Source organism: Eucyclogobius newberryi, unplaced genomic scaffold (assembly GCF_026437365.1).
Source record: "Eucyclogobius newberryi isolate DKJ021-1_F unplaced genomic scaffold, fEucNew1.0.hap1 SCAF_3, whole genome shotgun sequence".
NCBI classification, from domain to species: Eukaryota; Metazoa; Chordata; class Actinopteri; order Gobiiformes; family Gobiidae; genus Eucyclogobius; species Eucyclogobius newberryi.
In genome coordinates, this window is record NW_027315945.1 from 21,368,662 (window position 1) to 21,391,718 (window position 23,057).

At 41.2% G+C, this 23,057-nt stretch overlaps 1 protein-coding gene across 2 annotated transcripts in view; it reads right to left on the reverse strand.

The window, feature by feature from the left end:
• Window positions 1-423: 423 nt before the first annotated feature.
• LOC140374162 (teashirt homolog 1-B-like) overlaps window positions 424-23,057 on the reverse strand; it is a 35,162-nt gene continuing 12,528 nt past the window's right edge. For both annotated transcript variants that reach the window (XM_072460970.1, XM_072460971.1), the window contains exon 3: window positions 424-5,153. In XM_072460970.1, coding sequence (XP_072317071.1) covers window positions 1,633-5,153 — 3,521 coding nt within the window. In that variant the 3' untranslated portion in view covers window positions 424-1,632. The remainder of the gene's footprint in view (window positions 5,154-23,057) is intronic.

Consider the following 23,057-nt stretch of genomic DNA (forward strand, 5'->3'; position numbering starts at 1 on the left):
TTTTATGTATGACACAGTGACTGCTTCTTCTCTTAAAATATTGCACATAAAAGCCATTCTGTTACCAAGGGCCAAGTGAAAAGGAAGGGGATTTTGTTTTTACCTCTGATGTTCATAAGTGTCAAGAGCATGTCATTTATACATCTGCAGTATTGTGGAAAATCTATTCATTTACGTAGGTAAATTTAAAATAAGAATTATTTTTTGTTTTTACAAAAAAGTAGTTAAATGCAATAATAATGACAAGTAAAATATAGTATATGGACATTTTATTGATTTGTGTGTGAAATCCATCTATAACTACAGAAATAACATTTTCTTGCAAAGTATGTGCCTCGTATTTGATGAAGTGTCTCCTCTCGGAAAGTGTTAAGTTTAACATGTTTAAGCACCACTGTGACCAATGAATGACAAGCACAAACATGACTGTTAACAACTGCTTTGGGGTTTATTTTACAATTGAGAAAGAACTGAAACAAACAAATTGTTTCTAAAAAGTGTTTATGTTTTTACAACATTGTTGATAAAACATTGAAATGTATAGTCATTGTGCATCGCTTATTTATTTTTCCACACCATATCATGCATCAAGTCGGATGCAAGTATAATTAAAATTATTTCTGTAAACCAAGCCAAAGAAGTTAAATTTGTATTTTCTTTAAAAAATGACATTTTGTAACTCTACAGCATATATCTATATACATCATCTGTTTTTATGTTTAATCAGGGTTTTATACAAAATGACGATATAAAAGTTAGAGAATGCACACACCTTAAGATACAAAGAATGTTGAGCCGTTTCAAATGGTAAGATACGTCCAATGAGTACTGACGCTTCACTGGGGTCATTTACATGTAACAGACTCCTCTTTACATTTGAATAGAGCGACACAAATCAGAGAAGTTTGTAACAAACCATATAACTGGCAAAATTCTATAAGATGAGTTTACAACAAGAAAACGTTTCTGACCAAACCTGCAAACTGTTCATTCATGTTGACCGATTCAACCAGAAGTACTTCAGTAAAGTATTCTTTTACTCCAAATGATTACATGATGTTTTGTCTATTATAATGGCAAGTCTATTAGCGAGCCATTCATCATGAAAATCAAGAACTTGAAAACAAAAGAAAAAAATTAAATTGGTTTGGAAAATGCACATTTGAAGAAATGTTACAAGTTGAATTTGAGCCGTCTAAGGTGCTACTTCAGTCTTTCGTTCTTTTGGTGTATACATATATTTTACCTTCTTATTGGATATCAAATATTATACAATTCTCAGTTCTTGCCTTCTTTCATTCGCCACTTGACTTGACACCATTGAAGCAGTAGTTGTATTTTAGCAATGAAAAAAAAAGATCAAAGATCATGTTTTACCTTGATTCACTTAAGCACATGCACAGATCCGACAAATATCATATAAATATATTACAAAATAAGTTTAAAAAAGCTTGGCAAAACAATAAAACAAATAAACGTGAAAAGACATGGTCCAGTCAGGCAGTTATCACAACAAAAAATAGTAAGACAGATTTTTTTTTCTAGTGGCTCAGTTCGGCCCAGTGCAGAAATTGAAATGTCATTTTAGTGCAATGAAATTCAGTTCAACAGCTGCTAGTCTAAACCTCAGCTTCACACCTGCATCTTCTCTATTTTGTCCAGCTTTTCCAGTTTCTCCAAAGCAGAGACAAAGACCAAGTGGTCCTCTGGAGATTTGCCATGGGTCTTGCTGAGGTGGAGTTTGACAGCATGTTTGCTGACAAATGTCCGATTGCAAAGTCTGCACTGGTACACGGAGCCGGCCTCGTCCTCCGCTGTGGTCAGGGAGAGTGGGGTGCCGAATGTCAGTTTGTCTGTGATCACCTTAGAGGCAGCCTGCTGCTCCCGAAGGTGCTCAGATGACAGTTTGGAAAGGTCCTTCATACTGAAGCCCAGGTGAGACTCCAGGTGGTTAATGTAGGAGGCAGGAGTCCTGAACTGAGAAGCACAGTCCCCACAGAGAAATACAGGCTGGCATGAGTCCATGTTCTTCAGGAACTTGGTGCTGCCAGTCCGCCTCAACTGATACTTGACATTAGCTAGCCAGTGGGAAATGGTGGTCATAGAGAGGCCTGTGAACTTACAGATGTGGACCCTTTCCTGAGGGCCCAGGTCAGTCATTGCATATCGGCCCTCGGGGGTCTCTCTGAGGCTGGAGGCAAATTGAGCCTGCAGAATGAGCAGGTGCTGCGGGTTCCAGTTGGACTGTCTCCCTTTCCTCTTCTGGACAGGAGACAGGTCCTCCATAGTGTCCTCGAATGCACTGCCCTCAGCATCCGACTTCTCCGAGATGGAGGAGGGAGTAGAGGATTTGGGAGTTAACCTCCCTGTGAGGTTCTTTACCATATCTGAAATGTCCATCAGGGCATTCTCTCTCAGAGGAGAGGACACAGACTCAGAACGAGAAATGATTGGCTTGTTACCATTCACGCTATTGTTTGTCTGCAGCACACAACCATTATTGTTGTTGTTGCTACTATTAGTGGACTTATTCTTACTTAGATCAATTGGCTGATCACTGTTGTCATAGAGCTGATAGTGGCTAATGGGCTCAGCGTGCTTGCCCTGAGATTTGGGGTTGAATGCTGGCTTATCTATCATGCTGTTGCTGATTTTGTAAAGCATAGAGAGAGGGTCTGCAGCGGGACTCGCAGGTTTGGAGGCCTTACCCAGATGTGTGTTCATGATTGACTGGAGTGCACTAAGAGGGTTAACAAAAGGGCTTTCTGGTGAGTGGTCAGTGATAATCCCAAGACTGTTGCCATTAGTAACTGGGGACTGGCATGTCTCTGAGCCGTTCTTTGAATGGGTGCTGTGACTATCAACAAGGCTCTCTTTGGGCTCCTTTTTGCAAATGAGCTCTGAATCTACACTGCCTGGGCTGCTACTTCTCACACCAGATGGCTTACCAACTGAAAGGTCATTTGGAGATGGCAACTGCTCTCTTTGCTCTCTCATTGATGGGGAAGGAGATTTTACTAACGATGGAGGCCGGCACCGCTCCAAGCTCACAATTTTCTCCTCTTTCTCCTTCTTCACAGTGGCAGCTTTCCCTGTCACCTTCTCTACCAGCTCTTCCATGGCAGTGACATTGCTCCTGAGTGGGGTAGGGGAAGAAGGGCTTCTAGGTGAATGGATGACTGAGTTGTGATCATTTACCAGGCCTCGCAAACTACTGTTAAAGAGTGGCTGCATGTGCATACTTTGGATGGTGGGGGGTAGAACAGTAGTAGAACTTTTCATTGCACCCTGTAGTTGATAGGCCGCATGTATGCTGGGATAGCCTCCCCATGTGGGCGCGCCCGTCTGAGCTTTGCTAATGGCGCTAGATACTGTGTTCTCAAGGGATTTAAGTATATCTAAACCTCCTTTAGGTGATTCCTCCAAGTCCTCCTCTCTGAGATACTTATAAGAAGTTGTATCAGATTCTGATTTCTCTCCAGAATCATCTTTTTCTTCCTTTATCTTTCTCTCTAATAAGTCTCCATCAACCTTTTCCTCCTCTGGCCCTTCTCGTTTTTCCTCGGAGGCAGACGACAGGGCAGGGGATACTGGCTGGGATTTTATGCCGCAGGGAACAGGGAGTCGAGTGGTGGTGGGCGGCAGAGGAATGGACTGAATCTTTTCCTCCACTATTGGGTCAAAGACGAGCTGTTTGCCCTTTTTGGAAGCAGAATTTGTGACCTTCAAAAAGTGTCCTGTCACCATCATGTGTGCAGTTAGCTGTTGGAGCGTATCATGGGAGCTCCCACACTCCATACATTTAAGTATTTGGGCCTTACGGGCCTCGAACTGCCATGTGTAGCTGGCTCCGTTTTGGTAACCATAACGGTTGTTTGGTGTGACATAAGGGTTGGCCGCGGCTTTTGAGTCTTTCCCAGCATCGCCGAGGGATATGCTCCCGCCACCACTAGCAGCATGGACAGAATCTGGGGAGCAGGGGGACACTATTGCGTCTTGTATAGCTCGCCTTTTAGCTGAAGTGGACACCAGTTTTGTAGCCAAGGCTGGCACTGGCTCTTTAAGAGGCACTTTTTGGTAATGCTTGGTCTTGATCATATGAACACTGAGATCTTGCAGAGACTCAAATGAGTGGCCACAGTACATGCACTTGAGTACCTTTTGAGCATCCTCCTTCCCCTCCATCTCCATAAGAGAGCGCTTGCGGGGTTTGGACCAGCGCTTGCCGTGCTCCTCTTCTTTGTCCTTGTTATCATCGCGATAGTGGCCAGTCTCATTCATGTGGACTGTTAAGCCTACTAGTGTGTCATAAGCTGCACTACAGTCTTTGCAACGGAACTTGCTTGCACCAGTAAAGACAGAGCCATAGAGCTTGTTGTTTTGCCGATAGAGCTGCACGGTGCTGAAAAGGCTAGGCTCTGGTAAAAGGTGGTAAGGTGTCTGCTGAAGAGATTTGGCCAGTGCTGCTTGGTGCCAGTCATACGCAACACCACTACCATTGCTGGCAGTTCCACCGCTGCCCCCACTGCTGTTGAGGGCACTGTGGGTGCTAGCTGTGCTCACTGCTATGCCGTTGGTGGTGCAAGTGGAATTAATAGTGTGGTTGATTGCAGAGCCTGAACCTTTACCATTGTGTTGAGTGCTAACTATACTGGTGCTACTGCTCTTGTTTGCAGGAGAAGTCGGAGACACGGGGGCAGTCGCAGTAGCGGTAAGGGCACTGTTGACACTACCAGAAGCAGCGGATTTGGATTTCATGATGTCCAATGTGATGCTAGACCAAGAAGCATCTGAAATAAGGTTTGCATAGACGGCCTTCATCTTTGCCAGACTGTCCTGGATGGAAAGCCCGTTGTTGCCGTTGGGACGCAGAGCATTGCCATCCCTGTCCGGCCCATCCCGGGAAGAGGTGCTCTTGAAATCTGCAAGTCGGTCACTGGAATCGCTGAGCGGAGAGCCGTATCCTGCATCAGGGTTAGTGCCGTTGCTAAGGGGAGAGTCTCTGTAGCTTGGGAGTTGGCCTCCATCTAAGTCGTCGTCTTCTTCGTTGCACATAAACTCCGTGTCCTGACCGTCCAATGAGAGGCCATCGTCCTGCAGGTGCTCCTCCTCGTCATGTGGGGGAGCCTTAAGCTCATCTTCTGGCATGTATGCTGCAACACAAAGACACGGACAAATGGAGAAAAGGGTCAGCCCAATAAAATAAAAGATTTACAGTGCAGAAACAGGGACACTATCAAAATAACACAGAATGCTCTTGATAGCAAATGTAAGCTTTTACGTGTGTGTTTGGTATGTATGCATGCGTCTATCTTACACACATGTGTCTCTGAAAGCCAGTGTTGAAAAAAGCCTCCAAGGGAAAAATAAATCACTGAGCTTCTGACAGTTGTCCTTTTCCTTCCCAACTCCCTATTCCTCCACAAGCTTCATGTTCCCCAGGAAATGACTGTTTGGCCTTGTTAGCCAGCTGCATGCTCGTATGATGAACTCCCCCTTTTTATGTTCCCTTTTTCAAGCATTATTGTCTCTTACACATACGGTGTGTGACATTCATCTTGTCAACTGATTGTGATTATCATGATGAAAAAGATGTTTTCACTTTGGTCTTATGATGCTGGTTATTGTGGGGTTGGTAAAAATGTAAAGGCGACATTTTTGTGCATTTACGATTGCGAGCACCTTTGAATATTCCACTCTAAAAAAAAGACACTCAAAGAAAACACACTTGATTAAAGGTAATGATGAAAAAAGTTACACACAAGTAAATGCGTATTGAAAGATACTGTAAGTAAAAAAGACAGAAGTTCATTGGGGCTAGACAAACAAAACAGGTGGGAGAAAGAAAAAAATGAGCAGGAGGTGGTATATGCTGGGTGTGGAGATGGGGGTCTGGGAAGGGGAATGAAGCAGAGGATAGAGGGGTGAGGGAGACAGGAAAGACAGCCCCCTGGTTTCTTCCTTTATCTCCTTCCTGCATGGTGAGATGTGTGTCCTAGATGCCAGTATCAGTCTTCTGATGAAACAGATGTGCTGTCAGCTTCAAACGGAACGCTAACCTGTCATATCATAATCTAAGTGGAATACCTGATATATATATATATCAATATATATATATATATATCAATATATATATATATCAATATATATATATATATATCAATATATATATCAATATATATATATATATATCAATATATATATCAATATATATATATCAATATATATATATCAATATATATATCAATATATATATCAATATATATATATATATCAATATATATATCAATATATATATAAATATATATATAAATATATATATATATATATATATATCAATATATATATATATATATATATCAATATATATCAATATATATATATATATATATATATATATATATATATATATATATATTGATAGATAGATATATATATATGAATATATATATATATATATATCAATATATATATATATATCAATATATATATATATATATATATTGATATATATATCAATATATATATATATATATATTGATATATATTGATATATAATGATATATATATATATATATATATATATATATATATATATATATATATATATATATATATTGATATATATATATATATATATATATATATATATTGATATATAATGATATATATATATATATATATTGATATATAATGATATATATATATATATAATGATATATATATAATGATATATAATGATATATATATATATATATATATATAATGATATATATATATATATATATATAAAATAATAATAATAATAATAATAATAATAATAATAATAATAATAATAATAATAATAATAATAATAATAAATATAGCCGCAAGCGGCAATGATCGGCCCTCGCCACGCCGCCGCCACACCGCCGCCACGCCGCAAGAGGAGGGGGCGCTTACGCGCCCCAATTGTCCTTTTATTACGCTAAACATAACTAAACATTTAACCTCCATATAAAATCTGTAGGGGGCGCTGTGGCGCCAAATGAATTTATTTCACTTCAAGTAGGTTTAGGGCAAAGAGTTTAACAACTGATTCTAATTTGACGCAATTCGGACTTTATCTGCGCAAACGGCAGAAATGTTAAATTTGGGAGATTTCTGAAATTCTAGCTAAAGTTTGCGGCTTCGCCGCACAGAGACCGTGACAGTTATCAATGTAATTTGAATAACTTTTGATGTCCCCCTCCTCAGTAGCATTTTCACCAAATTTCAGCTTTTTAGAGCCAACGCCCTGGGAGGAGTTCGTAAAAGTACGACGTTTGGAAAAACTCCCGAGTCCTGCTTAGCCATTTTTGAACCAATATGGCCGACATTTGGTTGGGTGGACGGCGTTGCCGTAATAATATTTTTTACTTCTCTTGTCACCATCTACCTCTGCGCCAAATTTCATGATTCTACGATCAGATTTTTTTGGGGTCATTTCCTATCTCTCAATGCATTTTTGGTACATTTGGGGGCGCTGACGCGCCAATTTTTTTATTTTAGAAAAGGGAAATAGCCTGAATGTAGAGAGGCACGATTTTTAGAGGTGTGCAAATTTTTGTGACTTTTCGTCAATGTTCACTGGGTGAAAAATAGGGGGGTTGGTCCCGAGAAGAAAGAAAGAAAGAAAGAAAGAAGAAAGAAAAAAAGAATAATATTCCGATGCGAAAACAATGTTTCCCATTTTTCAAATATCATAAACTATACATTTTCGGAAAGCGCTCGCGCTTTCCTACCTCATGGTGTGGGTCCCTGGTCACTGACGGGTACTTTCGTTAATTTTGAGTGGGCTCCGCCCACTTTGTGTTTTTGGCCCTCTATACAGTAATAATGTTAAATTTTTGCATTACATGCTTATATGCACGGAACATGCAAGAGATGGGGAACGTATTCGTGAGCTACTTAGGGCAAATGAGTGCTTTATATGGGGATGACGACCGCGAACGTCATCCCAATGTAAAGTGCTCGTTTAGTGCGCACTTTTGCACGGGCTTCGCCCGTTTACAACGGTAATGTTCCATTTTCCTACTATTAATTAGTATGCACGGGGCGTGCGTGAGTGAAGGAGTGCGTTAGTGAGTGTTTGGAAGTGGGCGCTACGTGCGCACTTTCGCAGCCGTGCTTCGCACGGCCTTACGAGATTAATAGGCCTCTCGCCAGCTTGTGGCGCTCGGGCCTAATAATAATAATAATAATAATAATAATAATAATAATAATAATAATAATAATAATAATAATAATAATAATAATAATAATAATAATAATAATAATAATAATAATAATAATAATAATAATAATAATAATAATAATAATAATAATAATAATAATAATAATAATAATAATAATAATAATAATAATAATAATAATAATAATAATAATAATAATAATAATAATAATAATAATAATAATAATAATAATAATAATAATAATAATAATAATAATAATAATAATAATAATAATAATAATAATAATAATAATAATAATAATAATAATAACAATAACAATAACAATAACAATAACAATAACAATAACAATAATAATAATAATAATAATAATAATAATAATAATTATATATACACACACACACACTGACAGAATTTACTACTGCCTGAGAGTACGGTAGTTGGAATGGTGGAGGGGAACTGTACCATATTACCAAGTACCCATCAGCAAACACCTAAGCCAGCACACTCACTTCCCTCAGCCTTACTCCAAGTGTGTATTTTATGCACTAATACATGTTTGCTCTTACAGCACAATCTTGTAACCGGCAACCATAATATTGCCTATAAGTTTCAGTTCGCTGTGTGCTACTGATACACCCTTCTCCAAATGAGCAACATACTCCCCGAACGGCTGACAGGATTTCAGTGAAATGAGAGCACTACAGGAGAACCTGGCTGTGCTTCAATCCCACTGACAGACTGAGACCTAGACAGTTTCTAAAACTCCTGAAAATCCCTAACACAGCAGATTAGCATTATGTGCCGTACTCGCTACAACACAACGGCAGAGTGTTTTCTGTTAGAGTACCTTCCCCCTCACTACCCACTTCCCGAAGAGCAAGCTATCGATATCATATCATCCATTTAATATACAGGGCATTCTATATAACTATCCAATTTTGACAAGGCACAATACCACTGAAGAAATACTGTAGGAATTACCTAAGTGAGTCACTCTTCTCTGTTAAAGCCAAAAAAACAGCAAAACAAACAGTAGTTGGAATAGCTTAATGACACCCGGACAGCAGGAAAGAGAAGACCCAGATCAGAAATATGCCTGTGTGAGTGACAAAAGACAGACTGCAGAGGGAGGGGTCTGGAGCTATGAGCAGGGCGCCAGGGAACCCTTTGACGATCCCTGTCAATCAATGCCTGTCCTGCCATGTTGTCATGGAAACAACAAAGACTGAGATATCAAAAGCACACACACAAAAGACTGGCAAAGGCAGACATCTGTAAGAATCACAGCCAGTTCCATGATGCACAACACTACACCATCAGTGAATATGTGTTTTCTACAATAACACTCTCTACATATGTAATTTGAAACAAAAGCTTTAAAATCATGAGACATTTGTAACAACAGCAGACACCTGATCATGAGATGGACCATATGAAGGGTCCTTGTGCCTTAGGCTGCACATATGCAGAGTAACACCAGCAGCAAAGGGGTGGTGTTGTGAGGGGCAGGGCTAGCGTGCCGTCCCTGGCGGTTTAGTTTGCGGAGTGGGTGATGGCTGTGAGCAGGGCCATCTGCACGGGCGCCAAAGCGCCTGTCACTTTTGCTTGGGGACGTGCCGCCATCAAGGAGACAGGCGGCAGTGTGGCCAGGATAACGCCACAGACTTACTGTCAGATACTGCAGCGATCAAGGCCCCACCAGCTCCACAAGATCACCAACATGGACCACACAACGACTAGGGCTAATGTAAAGACAGGTGCTGTATAGTGGCGTCACTGCACACTAAAATACAGATGGGAGGCATTTGAGAAATTGAGTTATCATAAACCACTCGTCTGTACAAAATAATGGTCTTGGCAAGACACGGAATATCAAAGTTCATAGATACCAGGCAGTTTATAAAATAATGTAATGCCACATAAACTTAAAATACCTAATTTGAGTGAGTTTGAACAGAGCTCCAAAGATGAGCTGAAGTTCATCATGAGGAAGCGAGCGGTGAACAACACTCATCTGGGCCTCTCACATGGACAACACACTTGACACAAGCGCAGATCATCTCAAAAACATTCGCTCCCACACACTGCTCGACTTTGTGTATGACATGATTTTTGTAAATGATACCAAATGAAATACAACCAAGTGGACACGTCAGCATTTTGGCAAGCAGAAGAGCAGAAACATATCATTCCTTTTCAAAACTTTGCTATCTTTCTCCACCTTTCCTCTCCCTTTCCAACACTCTGAGTCTGTTGGTTGTTAAATCAATAAAACTCTGTCAGGCTCGCAGAGGTTCACCATTTGGCCGCTGTCAAAGCCAAACAAACCAGATAAGAAAGGCAGCAGGGCAATGAAACGAGAGTGAAAGGGGGTAAAAAGATGGGGATGAGACCAGTCAGCTCCGCCACCATTGGCCCAAATACCCCGGCAACCTTCCTTCTATTTATTTACACACATTTTTTATTTATTTGATCTGGGTTTGGGGAAGAGGGGGCAATCACGGCAGTCATTTGCGGCACTAATGTCCAATCACAGGCCCCTTCACTCATGTGATTTAGGCAGTGCAGGAGCGGGTTCACATCTCAGCACGGTGGCAGAGGGGCGGTGGAGGGCAGAGGGCGTTTAAGCTGAACCTTAATAGGAAACTGGCAGTCTTATTCCTTCCCCAGATTCAGTTTGTCACCCTGCTCTCCATTACATTACCTCTCAACCCTGATGGCTTTGGACAGGAGCTGATCAAAAAGCTATCGGTTGACCTACACGCCATGGCAGAGTGAACGGGACAGGCCCCTTCGCGGCTCCCACTGTGGAGAGCGGGACGGAGAGGGGAGGGGCGTGAGCGATGAGATGATAGGGGAGAGGCGCTGAAGAGGAGGGGGTGATACTCTTGGACCGGGACAAGAGGGCTGTAAATAAAATGACATTATTATTTCCTCTGTCCCGTCATGTAGAAAAGCCAATTATGGTAATGCAGCTGCCGGCGTGTCACAGAGAATACTGGGATGTGCTATCCGTGAAGCGGCTAACATGAGAGCAATGCCCAGGAACACTGGCTTCAATCTGAAGAGAGACTATACAGAAAGAGAGAGAGAGAGTCCATGAGAAACATAAAACAGCTACAAACAAAGTAGCATAGATATTGTACTTTAGGCCATACACTAAAATGTACCTCGACTAGGGTGTAAAGATTTTCTGGTTGATCGATAAATGAGCATAAGAACAAAACACTAATAATTGTGACATTTTAGAAGTCATTTCAATTAAATCTAAACTACAACAAAAAGTACAACTAAATGTATATTGCTTTTTATGTGATTTTAAAAAGCTGGCCACATCGTATTAGAATAGTAATGTATTAAGATTAAATAAAATTAAGGATTTCACAAAAAATTGATATTGTGACATTGCTACTTCAAACTAACAATTTGAATAGAAACAGTTGCCCAATTTTAGTATAGTACAGAAAATGTGGTGGCTAAAACAGAAATATACAAGTTCATAAAACATACTCAATATGATGTCAAGGTTTGAGGAGATGAATTATGCAAAGTTGGGATACTGAAGGAGAAGGCAATCATTTACTTTTGGAGCTAATGTGTTCTGATCTCATCCCTCTGCTTCTTTCCTTGTTCTTCAGATTCCACCTGAACCAAGAAACCAGGTCTACTCTTAAAATAATTCTACCTTTATCCGTTTTCCTTCTCCCCAATCACCCCCTCTTCCTCCTCCCCTTCGCCAGGCTTGCTCACACGCCCACATGGGCCCCTCCCAAGTGGAATAATGGAAGCATATGGCCTAGGCAGCACCTACTAGGCCTTAAATAACTGCTGCAGCATTCCAGCTCGCTGTACCAATTTATCTCTCAACCCCCCTTCACTCCATTTCAAAACACTCAGCTCTCGCAGAGCAGCAGACAGCAGCGGATGGGACATGTTGTTCTCCAGACACATGGATACATAATGGGCTCATGTCGAAAAGTGGTGTGAATGGGAATAAGTGCTGTGCAAACAAAATTAGCGTTGAAAGTTGGTAATATTGACAAATTATTCAGTGAATCCAACTGCAAGCGTTCTCCTTCTCAATTGTCTGCGCTAGTAACTCCAAGCAAACACTTTTACCATAAGCCATGTGAAATTACAGTGGGCCAAAAGGATTATATAAAGTCAAAGAAAAAGCCCATTTCACAGGTTTCGCTTTACCAGCTGTGTGATTTAATGATTGTCTGTCTGCTGCGTATGCACTGCAAAATTGTGGCAATATTTAAACCTCAAAAACAAACACTATTCAATTCTGCTTACCGTTTGTTATGGGAAATATGATGTGTCTTTCTAGGGTTGTAAGATAACATTTAGCCTCCTAATGTGCAGAGATTACAGCATATCTATAATGCTGAATACATTCATCTTTGCTTGGGACTGGCACAATAATACACCATCTCATTAGCCCTTGCTGGAATGAGAATAGTTTGAGTTACCAGTACTTATTTACAAGATGCACCTTGATCCCGATATTGTAATGATTCTATCTGTTAGGTTTTGTGTCAACTACATAGTGCTACGTTTGTCATATCTTAAGATTTGAGGAGTTCATCACACTGGTGCAAAGGTCAAAGGTCATAGTGTTACGTTTTCCTGTAAATACAGTTCACAGACTTGTTTTTACAGTAAGAACAAACTTACAAAACTTAGTCATAATGCCTTGATATTGAGTAAAGGGCAGGTGTCAACTCCAAGAGACATGTCAAGCTTTTAACGTGCGTCCGCTTATGTTAGCAAAGCAAGCGTGTGTGAAAGGTGCTGCTGTTTTATTTATAGAGCCAGCGCTATTTATACCTCAACTCAAAGATCGGTTCGGAGGAGCAGCTCATGGGCCACGGCCAAGATCGTTCTCCATTGCTGCGCACGGCACCCAAACACTCGCGGGCACCCACACAACCAGTTCATGTAATCCGGACGTGCATCTGGGCTTTTAACACACGCATTTACAGTATACAGTATAACCAGGCGTGTGATCGCTGCAACTGGAAACGGGGCATAGACTGAATGCACTGCAATGTTTTAGGGATTTATACGAGTATGGGTCATACCTCAAGCAATTAGTGTTAACATTATTGTGTTTACATGTAAATCAAGTAGTGAGAAGAAGTGATGGAAAAGTATAATTTCTGTCCATTTTATCATTAATGATTTCGGGAAATTGTTCTGTGAAGTTGCTGATAGGACTGTTTTTCTTTCATTTATAGTGTATACATTTGATTTGATATCCTCACTTATGTCCTGCATGGTCTAGTTGAGATTTTGACCGTCTTGGCTAGTCTTTAATTTGATCCAACATGACTGTGATTTTGTGCATCCGTGAATACTGTGCAATAATGAATGTGGAATTTGCATATAAATCTGTCACTATACAGAAGCAGACGTTACAACATACCCAGGCATGTGTTATAGTTGCACCATGGCGAGGAGGAGGGGGGCTACACTGACTGAATGAGTGTTCTTCATGGAGTACTCTAGGCTTTAACATGCTGGGGGATCAATACACTGAACCAGCACCGATCGATCACAATTCATCTGGCTTTTTTCTAATTTCATTCTCGCCCACTCACATTGCACTCTCAGCTGTGTACGTCCTCCGAGGCAATACATAAATAAACAGCACACGCGCACGCACATGCATACAGTTAAACGCAAACAATGCACACACCTGCGAGACTGAAACGATTGTGCGCCCTCCGAACAAACACAGGTTCAATAAAGCCGTATGGAATTTATTTATTTTTATTGAGCATATCAGCCCATCCTGGCCTCTCTGCATAACAAGGCCTGTATAATTAAACCATAAATTTCAGTGCACTCCTTTAATTACCACAGACAATGTCAGGAGGCAGCCGAGTAAACAAATGGCTTTGAAGTGAGCAAGGCAAAAAATGCTTCGACACAGCTATGGAGACGCTGTTCATTTTGGTCGGGATGTTGTTGCACTTGAAAAGGATGAAATGTTCAAAAGAGAGAGTGTGTGTGCACAGGGAGTCTATTTTTTCTGCTTTTTCCAGGAAGACTTTTGAGGGACGCAGGTTTCCCACCGAGTGAAGGGAAGAACAATCAGTTTAAAGTGTAATAGTATGAGCATGACTACGTGCAAATATGTATATCTGTCTGAGTGCGCCAACTGCAAATGCATACAGTATGTGAGGAGGTGAGTGCGACTTTAAATACTAGCTAACACACGCTGGGTTCAATGCTGTTTGTTTTTAAAGATGCAGCTGGAGAAAGTGTAGCGCTCGTGTCCCTCCTGACCGTGACTGGAAACGTTGGCACAGCACAGTTACATGCAATTGTACAATAGCTTATATATGTGTGTGTTCGGGTCAATATCAACACACAAACTCGCTCCCCAGCAGCTTAGCTAATTACACAAGAGCTCTGAAGGCCACTTAGAACAGGTTAGCTAATTAACAAACAGGCTGATTGCAGATTAATTGAGAGGTGGTCCTAATCTTCACCCCTAAATGCAATGACAAATGCTGACTGCTGCTAATTAGACTGAAATGGTTAAGGGCGAGAGTGTATTTACTGTTAGCTCAGCATCCGCAACATCTGCGTTATAGTTTGCCGATTATTGACCTCTCTTTGATTTATGTCAAAGCAAATTGTGGTAATAAGTATAATATAGATGCATTAGAGGTGGACAATAAAGACATTTTTATAATATCATGATTTTTGGTTTTGGAGTAAAAAATGCTACAAAATGTTTTTCAAATAAGGATATTAAGTGATATTTTTGTGATTCATTTTAGAGACATTTGTCTGATAAAAAAAATTTGAGTTTCATTTTAATACATTTATAAAATATTCTCAAGTTGTTTGCTGCGCTGCCACTACTATTGTTCCTTTTTAGCAGGCGTACTTGAAGATTGTTGGAACGTTTGGCACCTCTATCATTTATGACCCATCTGTGTGTATCCAGATTTTCTCCCCCACAGAGTAGAATGTGTAATCTGAAACTGCTTGAACACAATAGGTTGAGACTGAAGGGTTTACAACAACGAGAAGAAAAATCAGCAGCTCAGCAGGAATCTGAACCAGCAGCAGGAATCTGAACCAGCAACCCATCTGTGAGTCAATCATTTGTCGATGGAAAAAGATTGGATCTCCTTCTTTCAATATAAGCATTCTCACTTCACACTTGCAACATAGCAGCCCATAGTTCCCCCCAAGGCCAGACTTCATCCAACTTCTATCAGCATGGATATATTTATCATGCTGGTCCTCTGTTGGCCATATAAACACCTGTGCCTTCAAGTCGCACACTTCTCAAGCACAAACTCTCTTTCAACCTCTGACCCCACCCTCACCCATACAGCCCCCCTTCCCATAATCCCCTTCTCCATCCACTGACTGCTCCACTTCCTTCTTTCTCCTGGGCCACCTGCGCTTTTAAATCCTCACATCAGGATGGGCCACTTCACCTGCGCACACACACACACGCACACACACACACACACACACACACACACAGAGACACACACAGACACACACACACACACACACACACACACACTCAGAGACACACACACACACACAACCATACCCAAATCCCTTGAAACACACACACACACACGCACTGTCCCTGACAAGACACCAGCAGCTGCTTCCATCTCCTAGCAACGACCAGCCTGATAGATGACCCAATGCCTGATAATTACTGTAAATCACCACAGCTCACACGCTACGAGAACGTGGAATAAAGAAACTGTGATGACTGAAAGGGATCAGAAATAGTCGACTAGGGCTGGCCATGTGTGCGCGCTAATGCACCTGGATGAGAGGAAATGTACCTGTTGTTTATTGCTTTCACCGAGTGTGGCTAGCATGCTAATATCTGGATACAATTGGCCTAGCAGTTATCCTGGAAATGTAATCAGTTAACAGATCTATAAATTACACTGTAAAGGTGAATACGGCAAAATGCATGCAGGACAATAAATATGTGAGAGACAGACATTGAGTCCATTGTGAGTGTAACCTGAGACTGCAGCCCAGCCTCCTGCAGCTGTCAGAGATTCACGTCTTACACACAAGCGCCAATCACAAACCACACAGTAAGCACTGGTATTATGGCCACTCTTTAGAGGAGAACAATAATGCTAACGGCAGCACTAAAGTTTGGGATCAAACTTCTGCCAAGTCCGTAACAAGGTACAGTATATTGAGTCAAAGCAAATAATAAAATATTGAGATCTTAATTTGGCGAATTCAAACAGCCACGTAAGTTTCAAATTGCTCTCTGAACAAAGTTTACTTCAAATTATCAACAGATCTTGTATATGCACACACAGCTGCTACATTTATTTCCACTTCATTTTGTGCTTCCCCAGACGTGCAATCTGTCCCTCTGTTTTCTGTCCTTCTTTCCCTCTCTGCTCCTCACCCGCCCCTCCCTCCCTGTGCCAGTCCTGGCTGCTGCAGACATTTGATCTGGCTGCCTTGTGATAGATTGACAGGTAATGAGGAGGTTGAAGGGGCGTTGGAGACAGGAGCAGGTGTTCAGCACAGTCTTTTTGGCCAGCGCTAAGCTGCCATGTCCTTCACTGTTGTACCTCTGTGCTTTTCTCTCACTCTTTTCCTCTTTCCTCTCCACCATCCTCTGGTTCTCCTTCTCAGAGAAGACGGCTATGCAATCCATCACGCCATGACACACTCGGACATAGACTGTCTTTATATGGGGAAAAACGCACCAGCCGTGGAAATAAATAGAGAAACGAACATCAAGGGGTGAGCTGGCAGAAGCAAACCGGGCTGATCACTCAAAGTGAACGGAGCAGGGGATGAGACTGATTTGGAGCAGCCGTTAGAGGTGACCGATCTGTAGAGGCTCCCACTTCTGCTACTCAAATATAATTGTAAAATTATACACCATCATTCAATTTTATACAACAGAAATATTTCTAAACTTCTTTCTACAGTGAAAAAAATCCATATCAATACAGAATACTCTGTCAAGTCACTACAAGTGACATATTTCTTGTATTTTAGAAGAGCTTAAACTTTCAGGTCGAAATACAGTTTTAGATGAATGCCTTGTATATGTCTCATATGACACCCACGACACATAACTTTGATACAAAGCCTACCAAGCACCAATGTGGAAACATCTAAATGTAGTAAGTGCTGCTTATATTGTCGTCCCAGAACCACATAACAGAGACAGTGGGGGAAACGACGCTTGAGCCTATAAATCCTCCCCTCCAGTTTACAACCAACATTAAAGGACATGTCAGCCTCCTAAATCAGGCGCAGCGTGGAGACAGCAGGGCTAAAATGGTGCATTTGCATGTTCCCTCGAACATTCCTGAGAGGTGAACAACTGCTTAGCCACCTTCCTCCGTTAATACCAACATCACAGTTCAAACTAAAACTACACAATCAATTGTGCCACAAAACAACGCCTCAAGCACAACCAAAAGGAGAAAATGTTAGATATTTAAAGAAATATTTTGTTTTCAGGCATGTTTCTGACATCATTTTATTACAAAAGCGGCATGAATTGGACATCATGGACAGTCTAGTTATTTAATAAAGCCAGTTGCAGCCACTGAGATTAAAACTAACTGTTCCCAATTGTCACATACTTAAAAGGTAACCTGTTTCTTGAAAAAAGTCGTTGACGTTGACGCACTCGCCTGTCAGTTTATAACTCTGCTACTTTGGCTCACACACACAGACCAAACACCATCCAACACAAAAACACACACCCACACACACACACTTTAAGCCCTGCCTGGCATCAGCTGTCACACAACCTGTCTCATTGAACTAAGCGGAGACAGACACTGTCAACTTAGAGTGCCTCAAATGCCCACATCCAGCCAGGCAGAGGCAGAGAAATCAAGCCTGTCTCCCAGCATAATTTGCACTAATCCTTCATGGGAGATAGTAAAGTCTATGGCATATCTGCCTAATAGCATCAGTCAGCGGCAGGTTCTAATCTCATATTTAGACCCATTTCCATCACAGAGTGACGACAAAGGCAGCACAAAGTGTGATTACCTTCTTATTTTTGCATTTCTGCATGACTTGACTTCTGATAATGGTGGAAGGATTTATATTTTTAAGCAAAAACTTAAAGGTTCTTTTTCTTAGTGATGGAAGAAGAAAGTTGTTTCAGGTTACTTCAGAAGACAGGTGGACAGGAGAAACTGAGAGAGGAGCAAAAGAAAAGAAGAGGGAGAGAGAGTCTTCAGTACTCTGCTTTTCAAAGAGTTTACAACCTGTGGTGTGTGTCCTGCTCGGCTGCCGGCTTTACCACGTGCATTTGAATACTGACTGGAGTGGAGTGCATCCCTGTCTTTCACACAGCACCATAAAAGAAGGCACACAATGAGGGCTCTTTTCAGCAGAGTGGGGAGGCCTGGGGTAGGGACGCACCTCCCAAACCTCTATGGCACTCCAACGTCTACGGGCCACAATGAGGTGCTAAAGCAGGATGAATAATGAGATCAGAAAGTATAAACTCAAAGTTTGTGGTGGAGGAGGCGTGTTGTTTTGAGTGTGCGATCTGAAGTAAAGGGGATACATACTTGGAAGTCTCCAGAGGTATGGCCAAAAAGTAGAAGATGAGTCTATTTAACCAGTGTAGAAGAGTTATTCAAATACAGATTGTACTTACAACTTTGCCAAAAGAAAACCGTTTTTATGGGCGTCTTAAATTACAAAAAAAGATGAAAATAACCTGTTAATTTGACTGTAACCTATTACAACTTGCCTTTTAAACATCACTAATAGATACAACAATAATGGAGAAGTGGAGAAAGACCCCAGTACAGCTGTAAATCATGAGACGAATGACTCTGAAGGAGAATCATATCGCCAAGATCAATGTGAACAGATACCAATGTATAACACAAGCATATAATTCTATGGCACTCTCATCTACAACCCATTAAATTCCCACTACCCCCCAGCAGGACCCACCCAAGGGCTCAGCAGAGTCCCACCTCCCGGTTCGATCCTCCTGGTCTGAATAATATAGGCCCGTGATGAATGGCGCCATAACTCTGATATCCACAATCAATCTCAGCTTTAAAGACACATCCATCTTGTGTTATACTGACAGTGGACTTGGAAGTGCGTGGGGGGGAGGGGTGTGCGAGGGGTGCTTGTCCTGACCACCAAGAAGTAATGGGGAGGGGGGGGTTCAAGGGCGAGGAGAGGCGTCGCTGAGTGATGCCTGTCAGCTCACATCTGGAGAGAAAAATAAATGAGGCTTATGAAGACAAATGAAAAGGAGCTGTCTTTCTGATCGACTTCCACCAAACTAGATACTAACAGTGAAAGCAAAGTACGATGATTAGGATCAGTGTAAGGAGGAAAATCCTAATGAAAGGGAAAAGAAGAGGTTTAGATCATCAACATGTTATATTGTGGTTCTGTGTCCCAGTCTGCTTGAGACAGTAGAATGCAAATGGTTGAATAGTTGAATACATGTATCACCAATTTTTGATTCAACTGTATTCGGTCTTAATAAAAACAAGTGAAATGGCTGTCATATTGATTTCTGGAATGAGACAGACATCTAATAATTGCCATTTAAAATAAAAACAAGTTCAAACCCTTCCTTTCACTGACAGACTGTGGACCTCTCGATTAAAGTAATGATTGCCGATCAGAGAACACTGACTCTTGAGCTTGATTGGTGTACTTTGTATATTCCGTTTTGTGCTCAAGTCAAGTGAACTGGAGCTGGAACTTTAAGTGTTGCCTTACTTTGCATTAGTAAATATAAAAACCTAAAGTAAACTCCGCTCTCATGCTCTGCCTGTGCACACAGTGGTGGGGGATGGTAGTGGGTGAACTATCCCTGACCTGTTGCAGAGGGCCTTCCTCAGTGACACCTGATTTTGCTCTTAATGATGTACCATATCTTTTAACCCCTGCAGACAAAACAAGGAAACGCTACACTGTCATGGGAGTAACCCACATCTCCCTTTTCTGCTTTTCACTCCTCCTTCACTCGCCCAGTCTCTCGTCACCACCTCCTCCTTGCTGCCTCACTGCCCCGAGTTACACTTTTAATAATTTAACACACTTTGACACAGAGGAGTTTTCTAGCTGCTCTTTTGGCTCCATGACATGCCAAGTCATAGCATTTAGTCTGCTATTAGCTAGCCATAAGTGAGCAGTAAATTCTTAAAAAGCAAAGATACCGTTTTAGGGCTCTACTACGTTCTCATATTTGATTTTTCTAATATATAAAATAGACACCTTTGACAGAAGCTGCTTAATAATAATAATTTGAAAATAATATTTCTTATTTGTACTGGTATAGAGTATAGGTAGAGATGTAATGTTTTGTGATTCATGTTTTAAAAGCCACAGTGGCTTCACTCGAGTTCCGAAAACAATATAAAGACAATTAAATCTTGTTTTTTTTTTATATTGATTGAAGCAATATTTATAATCACAATTAAAATTGAATTACTTGCACAGCCTTCCTTGGACAAATTTAAAATACTGCATTGGCCAATTTTGCAGCTTCTAAACACCGCAATCAGATTACGGTTTAAGAATTTGACCTCACTTAAAGTCTAATCTGGCCCTAGTGAGAGAAAACCGGAGCTTTCAGGTGACATAGTTTATTGAATGTGGAAGTGGCCGTGATAGAGTTAACCCGGCGCAGGCTGATGATGGGGGTATTAGGGGCTCAGGATGAAAGGTGAGTGTGTGATGGATGAGGGGAAGCCAGGACGGGTGCGCTGCAAAAGAGTAGACACACACGCCAGGCTTCGACTGACACAGTTCACTATTGTAGCTGACATACACGTTACAAGAAGCATTCCTATGTACAGGCAACATAATGTGTTCTTAAAGGGGCCCCAGAGTTCAAAGGTGTAACCCCAAGTATCAGGTATGGAGAGTGTTTGTACTTCAGGAAATGTAATCAGCTGAATGCAAATGATTTATGATGTGGTTTATAAAATGTAACTGTAATAATAAGGGCAAATGCAGATCAACACTGATGTAATAACAGCTGCACAAATAAATATAGAAAATTGATTAAAAGACATGATGTATGTAAATACCGGTAATGGCCAAGTTCTATAAGCCTACAATGCACAGATTTATTCACCAAGACAAAACAATTGGCCTCATCTTGTTTTAAGACATTTCTAATAAATAAACACTAAATAAGTATGATTATATATGATTATATATTAAGTAAGTATTGAAGCTTATTCAAAGAATTCCTGATTCACTTACTGCATTTATTTAAAGAATATTTTTGTTAAGTGTACTTTTCTAGTTTTAAGAAGTTGTAACTTTGCCGTGTGTCCTTCAATATATAATATAATTTATACACTTCTCAATTTAAAAGCCTTCAAACATCTTATTTCAACCTTTGTTTGGTTGAACATTCATTTAAGTCTCAATGTACAATATAAATAAATGTTTGACCACTCGACTAATCAGAAAATCAAATTGTTGACAAGTTAACGCAGCTCAGCAAAGATGAAACTTTTCGAAAGGTTGAATCTACCAGCTCACAGGTACAAACACTGGTGCAGCTGAGTGTAACTACAGGGAAGACAGAAAACATTACAGGGCTCTTTTTGGCACAGACTGGAGTGAGAGGGTGGAGGCGGTGGTTGGGGAGGTGAGGGGGACGTTCGAGGAGAGAAAAGGAGGAGGAGAGAGAGCGTAGGGGCGGGCTCACAGCAGTGGGACGGAGGGCGGGCTGAGCGCTGGAATGAACTCTCTCAGGCTTTGTGGTGCACGTTTCCCAAGGCCCCCGCCTGGCCCCTTTGATAAATGACACATGTCATTCTGTCAGCCGGTGACACTGCAGCTGGGAGGCCCTGTGATGTATGGCCCTGCTCCAAAAGGAAATCTACTTTTTTCCCTTCCCTCTCTCACTCTCTCGCCCCGTCTTCCTCCCTCTCGCTCTCCCTTGGCCCTGGCTGAGTGCATGGCCTTTTTATATGAGGATTTAGGTTTCCTTTGGTCCAAAAACTTCCCACCTCCCTGCCCCCACCATTCTGAAAGAAATGTACACAACCAAAAAGTATCTCAGGCCTTAAATCAAAATATACTAGAACAAAATGAATGTAACTTTACGATTTGGATTAGTCCTGGTTTGTGTACAATTCTAGTTTAGTCCTCCTCCTAGGGCGAGGACAATATCCTGCTGAAGTTGCCCGACTCTCCCCTAGCGTTTGCTTTATGTCTCCTTTGTCCAGTACGTTCCCAGCTCCCCCCCACACGCGGAGCTGAGTCGTACCACATACAACTTATGACACAGCTATTATGATCATGTACAGCGCTGTAACCTGAGGAAAAAGAGGCCAATGCCACTAGAAACCGGAGTCAAAGATTTATGGAGAAAAGGCGAGGAAGTAAACAAAGCGGGGCTCTTTAGTACGCACGAGGAGGTCAGGTGAAGGAGGGTGGGGGTGTGATTCCGGTCGGGCAGGATGGTGTCTCCCATAGGGTCATCTGTCATCCAAATGTCTGGTTATGGAAAAAACCTTGTACACAATCCCAAAGGAACTGGGATGAATATAGGGAAACTAAGCCACACATGCATACTCTACAGTACAAGTAAAATCAGGTAGATAAATATTCAGTTTTCTAAGTACAACCACCATCAATCTATAAAAGGCATATTTTATTTCACAGGGCAAATGAGCCCAGCCAATGATAAGGCCCTAGGGGCTTGCCTAAACCCTCCCTTTCGAGCAGATTAGCCTATCACGGCATTTTACTGACCCCTCAACTGCATGCGCCGCCCACGCTTCGGGTGAGCCAGCAAACACAAGGCCTATTTTTTTTCACTTCATGCACTTT